The sequence below is a fragment of the Miscanthus floridulus genome, chromosome 17 (genome assembly GCF_019320115.1).
Source record: "Miscanthus floridulus cultivar M001 chromosome 17, ASM1932011v1, whole genome shotgun sequence".
Classification (NCBI taxonomy): domain Eukaryota; kingdom Viridiplantae; phylum Streptophyta; class Magnoliopsida; order Poales; family Poaceae; genus Miscanthus; species Miscanthus floridulus.
In genome coordinates, this window is record NC_089596.1 from 92,655,256 (window position 1) to 92,672,354 (window position 17,099).

General features: G+C 49.7%; 1 protein-coding gene across 1 annotated transcript; it reads right to left on the reverse strand.

Annotated features, from left to right (window-relative positions):
* Positions 1-5,428: 5,428 nt before the first annotated feature.
* LOC136517697 (GDSL esterase/lipase At5g45670-like) lies at positions 5,429-7,279 on the reverse strand. The gene is made up of 3 exons (XM_066511339.1): positions 6,945-7,279; positions 6,536-6,660; positions 5,429-6,457 (listed from the first exon to the last, which is right to left on the reverse strand). Exons 1-3 carry the CDS (start codon positions 7,195-7,197, stop codon positions 5,735-5,737), a joined length of 1,101 nt encoding a protein of 366 aa, XP_066367436.1. The 5' UTR covers positions 7,198-7,279; the 3' UTR covers positions 5,429-5,734.
* Between the last annotated feature and the right edge of the window lie 9,820 nt (positions 7,280-17,099).

The window sequence follows — 17,099 nt, forward strand, 5'->3', positions numbered from 1 at the left end:
CCCACACCCTTTCGAGACTTCATGGAGACCTTGTAGACCTGGCTCATGACTCACAGTTTCGGCCACCCTAGACTAGACTTGGGGTGTACCAGGGCTGAATGGTAGAGTGGCATTATCCTAGGCTAGCAAGCGGCCAGAATCAGCCCAGTTGACGATGGTCAGCGAGGAAGGCGGATCTTGTGGTTATGTAAAACCTCTGTAGAGTGTATGGTTGATCGATCGATACATGTGCCGACTTGTTGGCTATGGACCTTTCCTGGGTTTCGCTTAAACTAGATAGTGAGATGAGTCCTTCTCTTCTTCCCTTGTGAGAGAGTGTCGGTCGTAGCCAGGGGCTACGGGCCTTGAGGCAATGCCGAGAGGGAGTTGGCCTATCGACTGAGCGATGGTATGGTGTTGATGGAGATGGTGGTATATCGATCCCAGAATCAAAACCTGGCTCTAGAATGGGAATGGGGTGGAATGTGTGTGGGAATGGTGTTAAAACTTGACTACACTTTTATATACTTGATATGCTAAATACATAGGAAACCCCAGCCTTATAGGTTCCTTTTGACTATACCCAACTTGCATCCAAATTCCACAAAGCAATGCTCATAGGGTTGGGAGTGGCCAGTACAAATCATACTGATAAATTTTGGCACACAGGTTCTGCTGAGGAGTATAGCTCCGAGGAGTTTGACGGTTGAGGGATTCGTTCCTATGCTCGAGTTCGGCGATCTTATCATCAAGCTGTTCTGAATGAATGCTACTTTTGATTCCGCCAATGCGGCGATGTAATAATTTATGTAATTCCACACTATTTGTACTCTGATATTATCGTTGTATGGATGTGATATTCGACTGGAATTTGGGTAATATGATCTACAACGGTCTTATTACACTTTGACGCTGTGGATTTCCCTTCGTGGAAATCGGGGTCGCTTCAGTTGCCTTCACCGACAACTCATCGCCTGCTGCCATGCTGCTAGACGTTCTGTCTAAAGCTAAGTTAAGCTTTAATATCCTTCTAAATATTCTTCAATCTTCGTATATTGCCATAATATTTCTCTAAGCTGTTTTCTCAATGTTTGCTCTCCAAACGATTTTCTGAACCCCCGAACAATCATGTTGACGCTCTAATGTCCCCAAAGATGGTCGTGTCTCCGGCTCCTCCCTACACGTGCATGAGTGTCTGCCCTCTGCGTTATGGGTGGTCGGCAGTAGCTCCTTAGCGACGCTTTGTTCTTGCTACACGCACACGGGCTCCGTGCTCCGTGTTATGGTTAACGGGCTAGCTAGGGCTGGAGACTCAGCTACACACTAACTGTTCGGGCAGTTTGTATTAAATATAAATACATCTTCACACCAACTGATTGGCGAGCTGCATACGCAATTTCATCGCCATTGCTGATTTTTCTCTAGAGTTCATATATTTTTACATCTTGTACTACCCGTTCTACATATTTGTATTGCGGGATCATCATCCAGGTGATCGGTCCACCTAGTGCTCGGACTTCTCCATCGATCAATTGGTCGGACCGCTAGGTTCATGGACTCCATCATCGACCAGTTGATCGGACTGTTCGTCGGTCGCTTCTACTCAGTGCTCAATTCGTCGCCGACCAGTTGACCAGACTGTTCGTCGCTCATGCTTCATCATCAGCTACGCCGGGGACTCCTCGGTGCTCGAACATCGCCAGCTAAGCTGGGGACTCATCGGTGCTCGGATTTTTCGTGCAAGCATCACCAGCTAAGCTGAGGACTCCCTTGGTGGTAGGATCTTGCTATGTCTCATCGGTGTGCTATCAAGCTGCTCCATGCTATTCGGATCAAGGTGCTGATCTTGGGCAGCACGTCTGGGATCTTGATATGTGCATGTCAGATGATGTCGACAAACTTTCTCCTGTTGTCTGCTATTTCTGACCCTGGCACCACGTGACTACGTCACCTACTGTCAGGCTCGGGGACTAAGTGGGCACACTTCACCTCACGGTGAGTATGTTTGCTTTTTTCTGGAAGACTCCGCGCCTCCTGAAGCTGAAGAAGTCTATTTCCCTTTCTCGTGGTCGGACTCTAAGTGGGCACACTTGGTCCACTACGAAGAAATTTTCGATTCTGAACTTGAGCTCCTTACACTCTTATGGCAAGCCTTACTTGGGTTACACTGCCCGGCGACGGCTCACGCTGCTTGGCGACGGTTCACACTGCTCGGCGACGGTTCGCGCTGTTCGGCAACTGCTCACAACTGCTCGGCAACTCATCACAATGGTCGGACCATGAGTTTAACTGCTTGGCTTTATTCGTACCTGCTCAGACAAGCTCAAGACAGCGTTGCACAATGGGTACAAGGCGCTTGGGGACTAGCTGTGGGAGGTATGACCCCGGATACCCATGGCAGACCACATGGGTTGTGCCCCTAGGGACGGCCTAGCCCACAAGACGAAGCCTTATGGGGCATGACATTGCTCGGTGTCTCCTGCAAGACACCGGGAAGATATCCTGAAGATACTACGAGATCTGTTAGGATACGTATGATCCCATGATTCCTGTAATCTGTTATTACTTTTCGGTTATCTCCCAGATCTAATTGACTTATAACCCTGCCCCCCGGACTATATAAGGCGGGCAGGGACCCCCTCTAAAATCACGCAATATCATACGATAGCCAATACAAACCAACAGACCACAAGAGTAGGATATTACGTCATACTGATGGCCTGAACCTGTCTAACTCGTGTGTCTCTATTGCCTTCTTGTTCTTGATTACACACCTCTCTGCCAATCAATCTACCTTCGTGGGATATCCCTCGGAGGACTGCCGACGATATTCTATCGATAGAAACCGGTAGTGTGGTGAGGGCAATGGGGTCCCTCCGGAGAGTCGGCAAAATGTGTTAAATAGTGAATATAGAACAATATGTACATTACTCACCGTGGAGTTTGAGCCTAGCATGGGCTCGAGGTGAAGCACGGGTGTTTTGACATTGGGGTCATCGAATGGCTCAGGGCCGGTAGAGGGTGCTCCTCCTCTAGTGGGCGCCGAAACAAGTGCCTCCTCGTGGAGGCGGAGCACGCCGAGCTAGTCGGTGACAAAGTCTAGACTTCCAAAGAGGAAGGTCTAGAGCGGCTCAAAGATGGGAGGAACCCGCATCCCAACAGGTGGGAGCGTGGGAAACTCCAACGAGCCGAAGCGAATTGTATCGCTTGAGCCCGCCATGCCGAAGATGGTGGAAAGATGGGCCATCCGATGACCAAAAGCGTGAACGCACGGTGTCCTCCCCACGGATGGCGCCAACTGTCGGTGCGAAAAGTGACCAACAAGTAAATATTTGTAGTTTTGCTGTGCGTTGTGATCTGATGTGGCCTAGCACTCAATGACACAGGATTTATACTGGTTCAGGCAACGTGTCTTACGTCCAGTTTCAGACAGTCGGTGACTTTATTCCTGAGTCCAGGTGCTCGAAGTTTGTTGTGGGGTTACAAACGAGTATGGAATGAGAAGGGGGTGTTAGAGGTCCGGTCGGACTCTAAATCAAGTGGCTAAGAGTGACAGGCGCTCTAACGTGCGCTAATTATTGCAGTGTATGCTCTGTGTAGTTGTTGGGTTCTAGAGTTGTGGAGCTGTTCGAATGCTCAGATTGTCTAGTTCTAGAGAGAGTCTCCCAGTTGGGAGAGAGCGCATCCCATTTTATAGGTGAAGGAGATGGCCTTACAAGTCAGAGAGAAAGAGGGAGAGTGTGTACGTGTGCTTCCTAATCTTGTTGCCCATGCTGTCAGGTACGAAACGTTTGTTGGTGCCCACAATATTGTTTATGCCCAGACACATATGGCAGGCTCTACCGTGTTCGCCCGGCATGCCCCCAGTGCCGCCATCCTACAGGTGCGCAGGGCATGGCAGGGTACGACAAACGACAGCGCCCACAACACTGTTTGGGTTCTGACACGCCTGAAAGGTTGCATAGTGCCTATCTGGTATGGCCTGGTGGCACCGTTCTGCAGGTGCGCAGGATATGGCAGGGTACGGTCCTCTGTATTGCGGTTTGACTCGAGCGTCTTACCTTATATGCTCCGTCTGATCCCTGGGCCCTTACCGAGCAGGTGTCCCCGGTCGGTTGTTCCCAGTCGGCCCGACCGTGTCGGTTGGGGAAGAGGTGCAAGCAGTGGTTCGACGTTTCCCCGGTCGGAAAAGGAGGTCAGAGTCGGACTATGTCCCTTCCTTGGCCAGGCCTTCCGGTCGAGGATCAGATCGTTCTTCCGGCCTATCATTAGGTATTTGGGCCAGCCCGGGAGGCGCGCGTTGTTGCTGCGCCGTCTGCTAGGCCGAGTTTTTGCTAGGAAGTAGACCCATTAAAGACCCTGGGTTTATGAACCCGACAGCCGCCTTCGGTCATCCTTCCCATGTTTACAGCGCTGACTATGCACCACCGCCCCATGGATTCGTTACTACCTTTCACCCATCAGTTCCCACACCTTATCCACCGAGCAATTCCAGTGCTCCTGGCAACTCAGTATTCGAAATTGAGAGCATGAGGTGGACCGTGATGGGATCAAGGCCTGAAGGCTTGGAACATTTGAGGAACTGCAAAAGACCAGCAGAAAAGGACGATTTGTCCATGACATTACCAAAGAAACCTTGCACCGTCGCACAGAAGGGACTACATATGTTACGATTTGCAGAAACGGGTTTGGAGTTCCGTGGATCCAGACCAGATGTGCAGCCACAGCCACAGCCTATCTGTCTGGACGACGAAGATGAAGCTGATCTTCGACTTGGAAACACAGAATTGCATCCCACGTGGTCGAAAGCTGTCAGCACTCTGAGACCTGTGAAGCTGAATCCGGGAGCGAAGCATGTACAGCAGCCAAGTGGCAGCAGCGTGTACCAAGAAAATCCCTGGCCTGTGCATTCGGTTACACCACCACTAGCCCCTGGAGAATGAGTCTTCCAAGACGCCAGACGCAGAGATGTAAAGTTCTGAGTGGTGTTTGTTGTAAGTGAAGCACCTGTATAAACTGAAATTGGGGTGCCAAGTCATGAGACGTCAAACCAGAAACATTCAGTCATTTTGGCTGGAAGGGGCTGGTGTAGGGCGACAGCCTTTTGCTGTAGTGTTATATTATCGCGTGTTGTATGTGGTTCCTGCATCTGCATTTCTGTTTCGCTTAACGTCGATCGGTGATCTGCAGTGCACAGGATCTCACTTGTTGGACCGTGCGGTCGCGTCCCTGGCCTGCTGCATGGGCGAAGGCCCAACCCACGGAAACGGCCGCTGCCGCAGGCGCCCGTGAACTCCTCGCACGAACTTCTTGCCGGTACAGAACAGATCAGCCGCGTCCGAGCTGGTCTCGAATCTCCCCCAAGTGAATGCTGTGAGAGATTGCGTGTGTTCCCAATGCCGCAACTGATGATTTATATTCAAGCCAACCCAACCCTACATGGTTTCCAAAACTGCAAAATGCCACTCATATTTTTTTTTGGAGGAGTAATGCCAAACTAATTACACACTTGGAATACAGTATCATAAAATTGCACTTGAGGCTCACTATAACCTATACATTGTGCACCCAATTAAGAACCCTTCGTTGGGTTTTATGTAACTGACTGAAGATCACGCCCACACGATGCTACCCATATCTGTCACAATTCACAAACACAAACTGAAGAACCGCGAAACCTGTAAGCTCTGCTCACTGCCGCGCGCCAGCTCCGAGCCGAGCCGAGCCGATGGATGCATGGATCTTGTAAACCAGACTAGAGGCGTGCGAGCGTGCGGAGGTCGACCGGGTGCACGTCGGAGGCGAGCTTGGCGCTGTAGGTCCTCTGGGCGACGAGGATGTTGGCGGCCTCCGTCGGGTGGAAGGCGTCCCAGAAGACGTACTGGTGCCGGTTGGCGCACGGCATCTGGAACGGCAGGCACGTCACCTGCCCGTTGTTCCTGCCCACGCCGCAGCATCCCGCGTTGGTCACCTTCAGGCCGTGGGCTCCGGGGGACTTGAGGATGTCGTCGAAGATGCCGTAGATGTTGATGTAGGTGAAGTGCGCGCCGGGGAGCTTGTTGAACCTGTCCACCATGCCGACGAGCCGCTGGTTGAAGATCCGGACGGCGTGGTTGATCTGCTCGACGCAGGTGACGCCGTTGGCGCTGCGCTGCGCCAGCTCGTTGGGGCTGCACCCGACCTGCCCCACGCCGATGAGCGCCACCTTCCGGGCGCCGTACCTGTACATCACCTGCAGCAGCCGGGAGTAGTCCTGGGCCAGCGCGTCCGCGTACTGCTCCGGCGTGTACCGGCTGCCCGTGCTGTAGAAGGCCGTCATGAAGTAGTTGTTGAGGTAGTCGTTGCTGCCCATCCCCACCGTGAAGATGCACCGGCTCAGGTGCGTCGCCGCGGAGTCCTCGTCGCCCAGGATGCTGATCACCTCCTGCACCGCCGACTGGTAGTTCTGCACCTGCCCGCTAAAGCTTATCCGGCCACCCTGCATTATCAGTTCACACGTCATGTGCATGCAGGGGCGCGGTAAATTTTGAATTAACATGCGTGCGTATATATGTACCAGCTGCTGGCCCGTCTCCTCCCGGATACCGGCGGCGGCGGAGGCGAAGTTGGCGCCGCGGAGGAGCTGCTGGCTGTTTGCGCCGGAGAACGGGGGCACGAAGTCGTCGAAGCCCAGGAGCTTAGCTGGATGTGCACACGGGCACAAAGCAAACAATGGCAGACGCATGTAAGTAGTGGATGGATGGCGTAAAAACTTCTCCTAGTGCAGTGCAGGTTCGGTCGTCTTCGCCCTGGTCCAGTGACCAGGCACGGCATGCATGCGTGCTCTGCTCGGGCCTATTGGCTATTGTACCGTACGAGACCCAGCTAGACTTTGCATGATTTGCATCCATCAACAGTGCCTAGCTAGCTGCTCCAGTTTTCAGGCAGTGGCGGTACTATTATCTCACAGCAAGCTTGCTGCTTACCGATGGCATCGACGGTGGTGAGGCCGTTGCTGAAGCGGCCGGTGGGGCCGCCGGCGAAGTCGATCCCGTAGGGCGGGTAGTTGGCCCTTGCCATCGACGCGATGAAGTTGTTGTTGCCGTTGTCCACGAGCGAGTCCCCGAAGATGAAGTAGCACGGCACCTGCGGCGCCGCCCGCACCATCGTCGCCGCCGCGCCGAGGACGGCCAAGGCAGCCACGACGACCACCTGCCACGCGCACGCGCGCCGCCCCATTTCCTCTGGTAAGTAATCAAGCAGCGGCCGCCGGAGCTGGTTGGCTTTGCGATGAGATGGACCGATCGACTGCGAGGCATCACAATCTGCAAGGGGATGCTGGTCTTATACCAGCACCCCACCCGGACCCTGCAGAGGAAAAGCAATATTTTATTTATTATTATTTTTATAAGCGGCCCTGGATTCGATTGGAGACGGTGAAGATTAGAGCGTGTTGTTGCCTAAATTTAGAAATTTTGGCTACTGTAGCACTTTCATTTTTATTTGGCAAATAGTATTCAATCGTGGACTAATTAAGCTTAAAACGTTCGTCTCGCAATTTCCAACCAAACTGTGCAATTAGTTTTTTTTCGTCTACATTTAATGCTCCATACATGTATCGCAAGATTCGATGTGATGAGTACTGTAACACTTTTTTGAATTTTGGAGTTGAAACTAAACACGCTCTTAGTTGGGCCTTCTCAAGACCCTCGTTAGGCGGCTGTGGGCCCTCATTTATTTCCACGCGGCTGGGGGTAGGGCGCTGCTCACACCAGCAACTGGAGCATTGGACCGGCCGTGTCCAGCTATACAAGTGTACACGGAAACAGGAGCCCCATGCCTGTTGCTGAATTCACACTTCAATCACAGCGCCACATTAACCCCTTCACAAAAACGCCGAAGCAGGGCAACTGCGCATTTGATACCGTACCGTAAACCCTACTGGCAAATTATTGGGGCTTTTGCGTACGCCGATGGATAGATGATGGCACAGTGGTACCGCGCAGTACGAAGCGTAGCTGCACCCACAGCTAGCTGTCAGTGAAATCTATCACTGATCGGAGATCGGACAGAGAGGGAACAGGCGCAGGAGGTCCGGCACTCCAGTTACTCTTGCTCCAGTTATTTTGCCTAGGCAAGTCTTGTACAAGAACCGTGCGGGTGCGCGGCAGATGCAGTCCTTTTTCCCGTTGAACTGAACTGCCGGCCCTTTACCACAAGTAACACCTGAGACCTGAAAGAGTGCTCGATCCAGCCACAGCCAGGTTTCACCGGCAAAAACTCGCCGACATTTCGTCCGTGTGATCTACCCCGAGGATCCTCACCTTCTTTTCTTTCCCCACTCGCGCGTCCGCCCATGTCCGATCGGGGCACAGTTATTGTGGCGCGGCCTCAATCATCGCGCGAGACAGACTGTGAACGCGGCGCTTGGAAGCTTTGGAAAAACGAGGCGTCGAAGCGTACCGAAAGTACCATCTGCCACCCTGCCATGCCATGGCCGGGGACGCCGCCGCCAGGACACTGCACATGCGGCCGGCGTGAGCGGTTGCCCTTGCCGAGAATCTGACCTCGCTGGTTGCTGCTGCCGCGTCCGCGTGGACAGTACACGACGCTGAATGCTCCTAGTCACTCGCTCCACACCCTAGCCCGTGGTCCGTGCTCGGTGCTCCGTAGCTTCCCTCATCAGGCTCTGCCGATCTGGGCTAGCTCTGATGCGCATGCGCCCACGCCCATAGTGGATAGTGCCAGGCGCGACACAGCAGCGGGGATTCAATGCGCCGCCGTGGTAGGAAATTTTGCCTTCTTGGCTCGCTCCTTTGTTTCCACTGCACCGGCCGGCCACGGGAGTGATGAGGCCGGACTGAACTGGGAGGAGTAATGCTCGACAGGGGTGAATGGCTGGTGGTGTCCAAGTAACCGACGGCAACGGCAACGGCAACGACAGCTAGTCGATCGATAGATCCGGGTTGTCAGCCAATATGTTGGGAATTTAACTTCGTCACAAAACACAGTCTCAAACTTTGGAGCTAAATTCTTAAGATTCCGTAACAAAATCTGTTTGCGGGAAAAAGGAAAGCGAAGACAACATTTCGTATGAAAAGATTTGACTTTGCTAAAAAGAAGGAGAAATCAAGATAAAGAAGTCAAGACCAAAGCGAAGATGGTGCGTTGTCCTGTTGAATGTAAATTGGTTTGTTGACATCTTCACGTGGCCACTTGGCTCGAATAGCAGGCAACACTTTGTCAACCATGAACTCTCTAATCACATCTCTTGTGATTGAAGTGATGGGCTTAACTACTGAAGTACCAGTTGGGCGGTTCACACTATTTCTTTGAGCATGTCCATAAGTAACAAGAGGGAAACAGCCAATCTTCCCATCAAAAGTACACAATCCGTTGCTAAACCTTGGCCAAGCACATACACACAAAAACATGAGCATAGGGATGTAATTCTTGCTCTTGCAAGTACGATGGGGTCATCTTCATCAGGTAGCAAGTAATATTTCTCTAATTTTTGAGTGAGAAAGAACCACTTCTCATCAATGAAAACATGGTCAAATAAACCCTTAAATTTTGGATCATCATGCAAGCTACCATGTTCAAGCATGTCAACACACCATTGTAACCGAGCCGCCTTGTTTGCATCGGTCAAGTGTGGGTTTATGCTATTTGACTGGCGCCTAAGAAGACCTTGTTGCATGTATCTTTGTAGCTTGGATTTGGTAATCCCTAGTTTCTTACTCACATCTTCTAGAGTCATTCTTTCTTTAAGGGGGGCATTGCGCAATGCCTCCAAATCAACTGGAATTGCCTTACGGCCTCCTCTTACCTCTCTTTCGACTAGCAACATTAACCGGAATGCCTTAAGCAAGGGGGCTTTTACCTCGCTTTCACAAGCATTGAACGGAGCGAATATGTACTCCAAATTGGTCAGCAACTTCTCTTGTATCATGCTTCCTTAGTCTCCCATTTCTGCTCCTAGCCAATAAAGTTTGATAGACTTGTTTTGTGACTTCTTCGGACATGTCTTTCCTCCTTCCATTACCTTCAAATGAGTACAATAGTCATTAGTACAGCAACGACAAGTTATAAGCTCACTATTAAAAAAATGATTGCTCTTACCAGTGAGGTTTTCTTCAAAATCAAAATTGATAGCACCATATTCATCTAGTGGCAAGTTTAAATCAAATCCTGTTCACAAAAGGAAACTAATTAGAAACGATTCAATATGAAAGGATGATTGCACAACAAATGAATAAAAGAAGAGACTCATTACTGTTGCCATGTTCTAATGGAGGCTCGTTGAGATCGAACCTAGGAAATAAATCGGCCATGTGAAAAGATTATTGCACGGCATATGAACAAGAGAAGTGGTGAGCTGGTGGCTTAGTGAGTAGTGTTGTGGCGCTTAAATAAATAGAAGAAGCTAGTAACCCAAACGTCGGACGCCGGCCAAGCGAAAAAAAGCGCCAAAGAAAGTAATCCGCGCGGCAAGGGAAAAAACGTGCCCCACAGTGTCATGCAGCGAGCCCCAACGAATTAGGCAAGCGCCAACAAAAGAACGCACCATGCAAAATTGACGCATTACGCAAAAAAACACAATGAAGCGAGGGATAGATCCCTGCCCCTTGTGTCTCGGACCTCAACGAGCTAACCAGCCAGGCTACAAACGTTTGTTGTATTGGGAACACCTGAGACCGTATTTAATAAGGGAAAATAGGAAGAAAAAAATACACCCTAACTGAAAGTGCATCTAGCCCTTGAGTGGGTTTTGGATGATTGAATGACAACGTGATTAAAGGTCTAACCCATTTGCTAAGTGTGGACATGTAATAGGTTATCTCATAGGTACTTAATGAAAGCCAAAATGATGTGTTGTTGTATAAACAATCTAGTTCAAGCACAAGACAACAATACAAATGGAATTCATGCAAAGGCTTATTTATTATGGGATTTCCATGTACTATATGAAAGTAAGCTCGTAAGAATTAATTAATGAGACATGAGAGATTGCATATAGAATGGTCTCATATTTGAAGCTTGCTAAATTGAAATGAAAAAGATAACAATACAAATAAATGGTTGATTCAACACAAGATGTGACTTGATGGCTTGAGATGGTGAAGATAGCAAGGAAAGGCTTCGAGGTACTAAGCAAGGGTGAAGGGCAAGCGTCGGCTTAGCGGCCGAAGAACCTAGCTAGGGTGAAGAAGGAAGTACTTGCATTTAGTTGAGGTACTAATCAAGCTATGATGGTCATGTTAATGTGAAGGATCAAATCACTATTAAAGTGTTTGATGGAAGTGACTTGATACATTTGGGATTACTCAAATTTGATGAATGGAATCAAGTCACGTGCTCAAGATGGCTATGCTCAAGTGAAAAAATCAATATCAACATGTTGGCACCCTCACTTGATGAAGAGTGGAATACACGGCTTCGGTTGAAATAGATCAACTCAAAAGGTTTAAATTCGTTATACTTTTAAATTTGAGTTAATAGGAATATCGTACTATTAAGAGGGATGCATCATGTTGATAGATAATGTTTTATAAGTGCTCAAGCCAACCCATGTGAGTTTTTAGAGTGTTTGAGAGACAAAAGAGCTAACTGATTTTTGCTGGTCTGGCAATAGCGGATGTGTTTGGTATTAATACCGGACGTGTCCGGTATTTGCCCAGCAATGACAATATTGTTGATCTCGGATTGGATCGTCGGGAGTTCTGACGTGAGTCGAAAGTTTCGACGGTCGAGAGTTCCGGCAATGATCGGGAGTTCCGACATCTCGTGCTTAACTGACTTGGAGAGTTCACGTCCGGTATGGACGGCCAGAAGCCAACGGCTATTTTTCAAATACCTTGAGGGTCGGGAGTTCCGATGTGAGTCGGAAGTTCCGACGGTCGAAATTTCCAGCATAAGTCGGGAGTTCCGACACCTCACATACTTTAACCCAGTTACCATAGTTTTCAAATGTGTTGAGGGTCGGGAGTTCCGACGTAAGTCGAGAGTTCCGACGGTCAAAAGTTTCGGCACTCATCGGGAGTTTCGATGCCTCACAACGTTACTGTAACTCAGTTACCGTTGGCACAGTGTAAGTCATACCGGACGTGTCCGGTATAGCAACGACTATATAACGTTTAGTTTTTCCAAGGGACTATAAATACCCCCAAGCCTCCACCTTTGGAGGCTGCTGATTCTGCTGATCCTCTAACACATTTTTGAGCTTTGCCAACTCTCCCAACCCTCTCTTAGTGAGTGTTTGATCAAATTTGCCAAATCAAATTGTGGGTTGAGTGAAATTCAAAAAGAGAGCAATCCAACCACTTGAGCACTTGTGCATATTGTTAATCTCGTGATTCGCATTTGTTACTCTTGGACTCTTCGGTCCTAGACGGTTAGGCGTCGTCGGAGAGCACCCGAGAGATTGTGCTGTGCCTCGAAAAGTTTGTAACGGTCGATTCCGCTGCCTCGGAATCAACTAGTGGGAGAAGGAAAAGGAGTTGGAAAAGACTCCGGCTAGAGTGACTTCCGTGGTACCCTCTAGGGCTGACCTTCGCTGGGTCGCCCGCAGCCCCCTCAACGGAGAGTAGGACTTTAACGAGTCCGAACTTCGGTAAAACAAATATCGTGTCTCAATTCATATTTCATTTAATATTTGTGTTGCTCCAGCTCTTGTGCAGGCACTTTGTGTATATTGTCATCTCTAGTAGGTGCCTGCAGTTTGGTTTGAAGATAGAAATCGAAAGGAGCAAGTTCGGGGCTGATCTGTAGAAATCGTGTATACCGGACACGTCCGGTATTAGAGCTCTGTGCTGAATACTATTTGATCTCTGTCCTATCTTTGTGTTGCAGGGTTGTAGCTTCTAGATATATTCTTTATACCTTATTTACTCTGTGGCTAACTTGTGAGGGATGGTATTACTCTTAATTTGGAGTTTCTATTTTGGAAACTCCCTTTTCTAATAGTTTTCACATTTAAAGGTGTTAATTTTTAGAAACGGCTATTCACCCCCCTCTAGGCGACATCCTAGGTATTTTACTAACTAATCACTCCTTGGTATGCTAAATTCTATCAAAACGACTTGATTTTTGAGTATGGAGGGAGTATGTGTGAAATATATGCAACATTTAGATAAATACACTTACAACATACGTCTGAAAAAAACAGATGAAACATTGCGAACAGACACTTGCAATATACCTGTACAATCATTGCAAGATATGAAACATCCCGATCTACTTTTGCAACATCCGCATGAAACACTTGAAATATACCTACGAAACATCTGAAACACTTGAAACATGCGTTTGCAACATGTGGGAGCCCGGGCCGGGCGATTCCAGTCGTTGGGGTCGGAGCCGGCGCCGGCGTCGTGCGAGCACCGCCACCACCACCACCATCGCTAGCAGCACAAGGCTTGGCTCAACCGGTCAGGCGGCGTGCGTGGCGGGCGGGAGCGAGCGGCGCGGGATGGGTGAGTGCGACGGCAGAAGCAAGCGGCGCGGGATGGACGCGCGGCAACAACGAGGCGGAGTGGGAGCGCGGCGTTCGGACAGGAAGGCCGTGGCTAGAGAAGGCTGCCGCGTTGGAGAAGGCCAACGGCGCGGTGGTTGCGACTGCGGCGGTCGCATGTGTGCGGTGGAGAAAGAAAATGTCGCTATGTTTTTTTTTTTTTTGAGAAACCATGTTGTATTAAAAGGTGGAGCAGAGAAGGCCAGGAAACGAGCCATCCAAGCGAAACACGCGGACGGACGCCCATGTACATTTTCGATGTTGGAAAGATGGGTGTCTTGAGTCCAGCCCATACAATACAATGTGGCCCAACCGTGCCATCACCGGCCACTCTGCTCGTTTCCGATCCTTTCCCCTTTTCGATGGACAGGCCCACGCGCGACTTCCTCCCGTCCTTCGGCAGCGATCGAGTGCGGATACGCACGGCAGATTTTCTACTGACGTATCGCAGCGCACTACACGTACAGTATGTAGTAGTCGTCGTCGTTGTCTCGTTGACCCTGCTGCCCCTGGCAAACAAATCTGCCCCGCCGCGATACGGTAACCGCTAGCACCGGAGACCACACGACAGGGAGCAAAAGCAGCACGAATTTTCGTGGCCCGGACATCCGGCCGCCGCCGACCGAAGAACGAGTGACGCCCGGCCCGCCGCGCCCGTGCGTGCGGGTGTGGTTTCCATGCGCTAGCTCCGTTGTCTGGAGCTCGAACACGAGGCGTGCACGTCGCGATCGTCGGCCGTCGTTGTCGAATAAATGTCGATCGATCGTCTCGTCGTCTCGCGCGAGAGAAGCCGACGACTATATGGAGACCGCGCCACATTCTCCGGGACGCATCGATCAGCTAGCTCTAGCTAGCTAGCCACTCACACTTTGGTGTCACGCCACGTACGGTGGAGCGCTTTTCCACCGCCAGCCGCAGGAGCAAAGGACGAGCGGAAACGACACCACTAGAGAAACGACTTTCGCACATTTAGTCTCGGTTATAACGAGGTTCAGAACTAATACGACCATTAGTTCCGGTTCTAAATTTTACAGGCACCAAAGACCATTTTATTCTGGTTGGTAACACCAACTGGGATTAAAAGACACCCTTTCATCTTAGTTGGTATCCTCTAACTGGGACAAAAGCTCCTTCAACTTTTAGTCGGACTGGTGTCATCAACCCGGACTAAAGTCTTCTACCCGGGATTAAAGGTCCCCTACGCGTGAATTCAAAAAGAGAGCGCCTAGGATTTTTGTCACATGTGGTATGCAGTTGAGTTGATAAGGAAGTTACGCGCGAGACAAGGGGTCTCGTGGTTCGAATCTCACACACCGTACGAGAGGTCTCCTAGAATTTAAACTATTTTTTAGTTCCGAATATAAGCTTGTAAAACCAGGACTAAAGCCAGTTTCTAACTGGGATGGAAACCCAACAGTGTACTAGTGCGAGAAACCCTAGAAATTCCCGACAGAACGTACGATCATTCGACCGGCGGGCCAATATTCCACGATCTAGCTACGTACGCAGAGCGGATCCGGGCATCCGGCCGGCACGTCGATCTCTCTAGCTAGCTACTCCACCAGCCAGCTATCTAGCCAGCAGCATGACAGGCGCATCCATCGATCGTGGGAGATGTATATCTGCCACGCACGTCCCTGCAGAAGTGCGGATGCATGTACGCGTCGCCGCACCATTGGCCTATGCGCCGAACAAGTTGCATGGCTGGGTTGACACCACCACTACACTGCTAGTACATAGTACACGCAACGTACACCACTGTTGTATGCCTGTGCGCTGTCCTAATCACATGTAACGCAACGTGTGCCGGGATTGATTCACTCTTTGCGCTCGTCTCCTGGGAAGTTTGGAAGCAAAGGAACGCCCGGTGTTTCAGAGATGCAGCAGTCACACCCAACGATCTCCTCCTAGCCATTCGAGCAGAAGCAGAACGCTGGACTCAAGCAGGAGCAGCAAGGCTTGTCTTGCTTGGGAGCGTCGAGTGCTGATAGTGTATAACCAGCAAACGAGAACCCAAATCGTCATTAGCAACAATGTAATCAATGGCCCTATTCGTTTCTCTTATAATCCATCATTTTCAGCTTGTTTTTTCAGCCGGAACAGTGTTTTTCTTTTACAACAAATTAGCCGGAACCGTGTTTCGGCTTGTTTTTTCAGTGAAGCGAACGAGGCCAATATGTGTTCTTGCGGGGCCGGCGAAGGCCGCTTGTAAGTTGTAACACAAACTTCTACTACCTTCAAAATACAAGTGATACGTAATGCTGTCGCATGTTCAAGAAAAAAGATAAGATGTTCGATTCTTTACAACGACGCGCTCAAAAATAATATGGGTGACACAACCCTTTTGTAGCTGATGAGAGGGAAGAAAAACACGAAGCCTCCTCCAGGAAAAGATGGCTAGGACGTGATCTAAAGGGCCTACTAGTACCTGCGGGAAAGAAGGGCTACACCAGGCTACGCGACCGAGAAGGTACTGACAGCAATGACACACCCCCATCATGCCCTTTTGCAAGTTGCGCTGAGCCCAATAAAAAAGCCCCCCAAGTCCTCTAGATTCGATCGCGATCTCGCCGCTGTGACAACCGGCCGGACGGCTGGCTCGCTGGGGCATGGCGCGGGCTTGTATGCATGCCAACGTACGTGCGCGCGGGGCAGCGGGGAAAAGCCGTGCGGCCTGCCTGCGGCGCGCGCGTGGGCGTCAGGCTGTCAGGGGCGTGCCGGCCCGGCCGGGTTAGATCTCGCGCGAGATCGAACGGGGAAAGCGCGCAGCGGCGGCAGCTCGGTGCCCGAATTTTTTACATTTTAGCTTTTTTTTTTCTTCTCTTGTGTTTGTATCCTTGTTTTGTATTGAAATTGTGATTTTATCTCTATTTTTTTGACTTTGTGAATTTACCCCTACTGTTTCATTCACGAAGCACCAGTTTGCCCCTGCTCCGTCATCCACCCCTAACGGTGTTAAACTTTGTACAAAAGGACATGCCCATGCGATTTTACCCCTGTTTGTTATGCCTAATTGTGATTTTACCCTGATTTGGAATTAGACTTTTTTATTGTATGCCATATTGCAATTATTTGAACTCGGATTTAATATTGATAAATATTCAAAATTTTGGCAGCACCTTTGCTATATTTTGCTAGCATCATGACAACAATATAAAGCACATATAAAACACATAAGAAAAATCATGGAGAACTACAACATTTCAAAGTCTACCATACAACATGTCAACATGTCCACAAAAGTTGTGAAAAAAAACATATCCACAAAAGCTACAGGTCTGCACCATGTCACATGTCCACAAAAGCAACTGCACCATGTCAACATATCCACAAGAAACAAGCCTGCACCATGTAAACATGTGCACAAAAGCTACATCATCTCATTCAAGGACCACCTAGAGACCTAACAAACTAGCTAGCCTTCCTCCTGTTCGCCCTCCTCTTCCCCTCCCTCTGAAAAGCATTGAACAGGTTGGTTAGTAACGATTACATCAACAAATAAGTGCATGGATCATGATAGTGTGTAACTACATTACTGTAGAGAATAGCAAAGCTTACAAAGGACTGCTCTTCAATGCTAGCAGGACCTACTAAACACTAGTGCCTACACTGCTATCTCAACTATACG

Bases quoted from the DNA above. Each gene is read 5' to 3' on its own strand.
- LOC136517697 (XM_066511339.1), bottom strand. From the start codon at position 7,197: ATGGGGCGGCGCGCGTGCGCGTGGCAGGTGGTCGTCGTGGCTGCCTTG. The intron at 6,661-6,944 runs GTAAGCAGCAAG...GTGCACATCCAG, and splicing joins CACCACCGTCGATGCCATCG to CTAAGCTCCTGGGCTTCGAC. The intron at 6,458-6,535 runs GTACATATATAC...CTGATAATGCAG, and splicing joins AGGAGACGGGCCAGCAGCTG to GGTGGCCGGATAAGCTTTAG.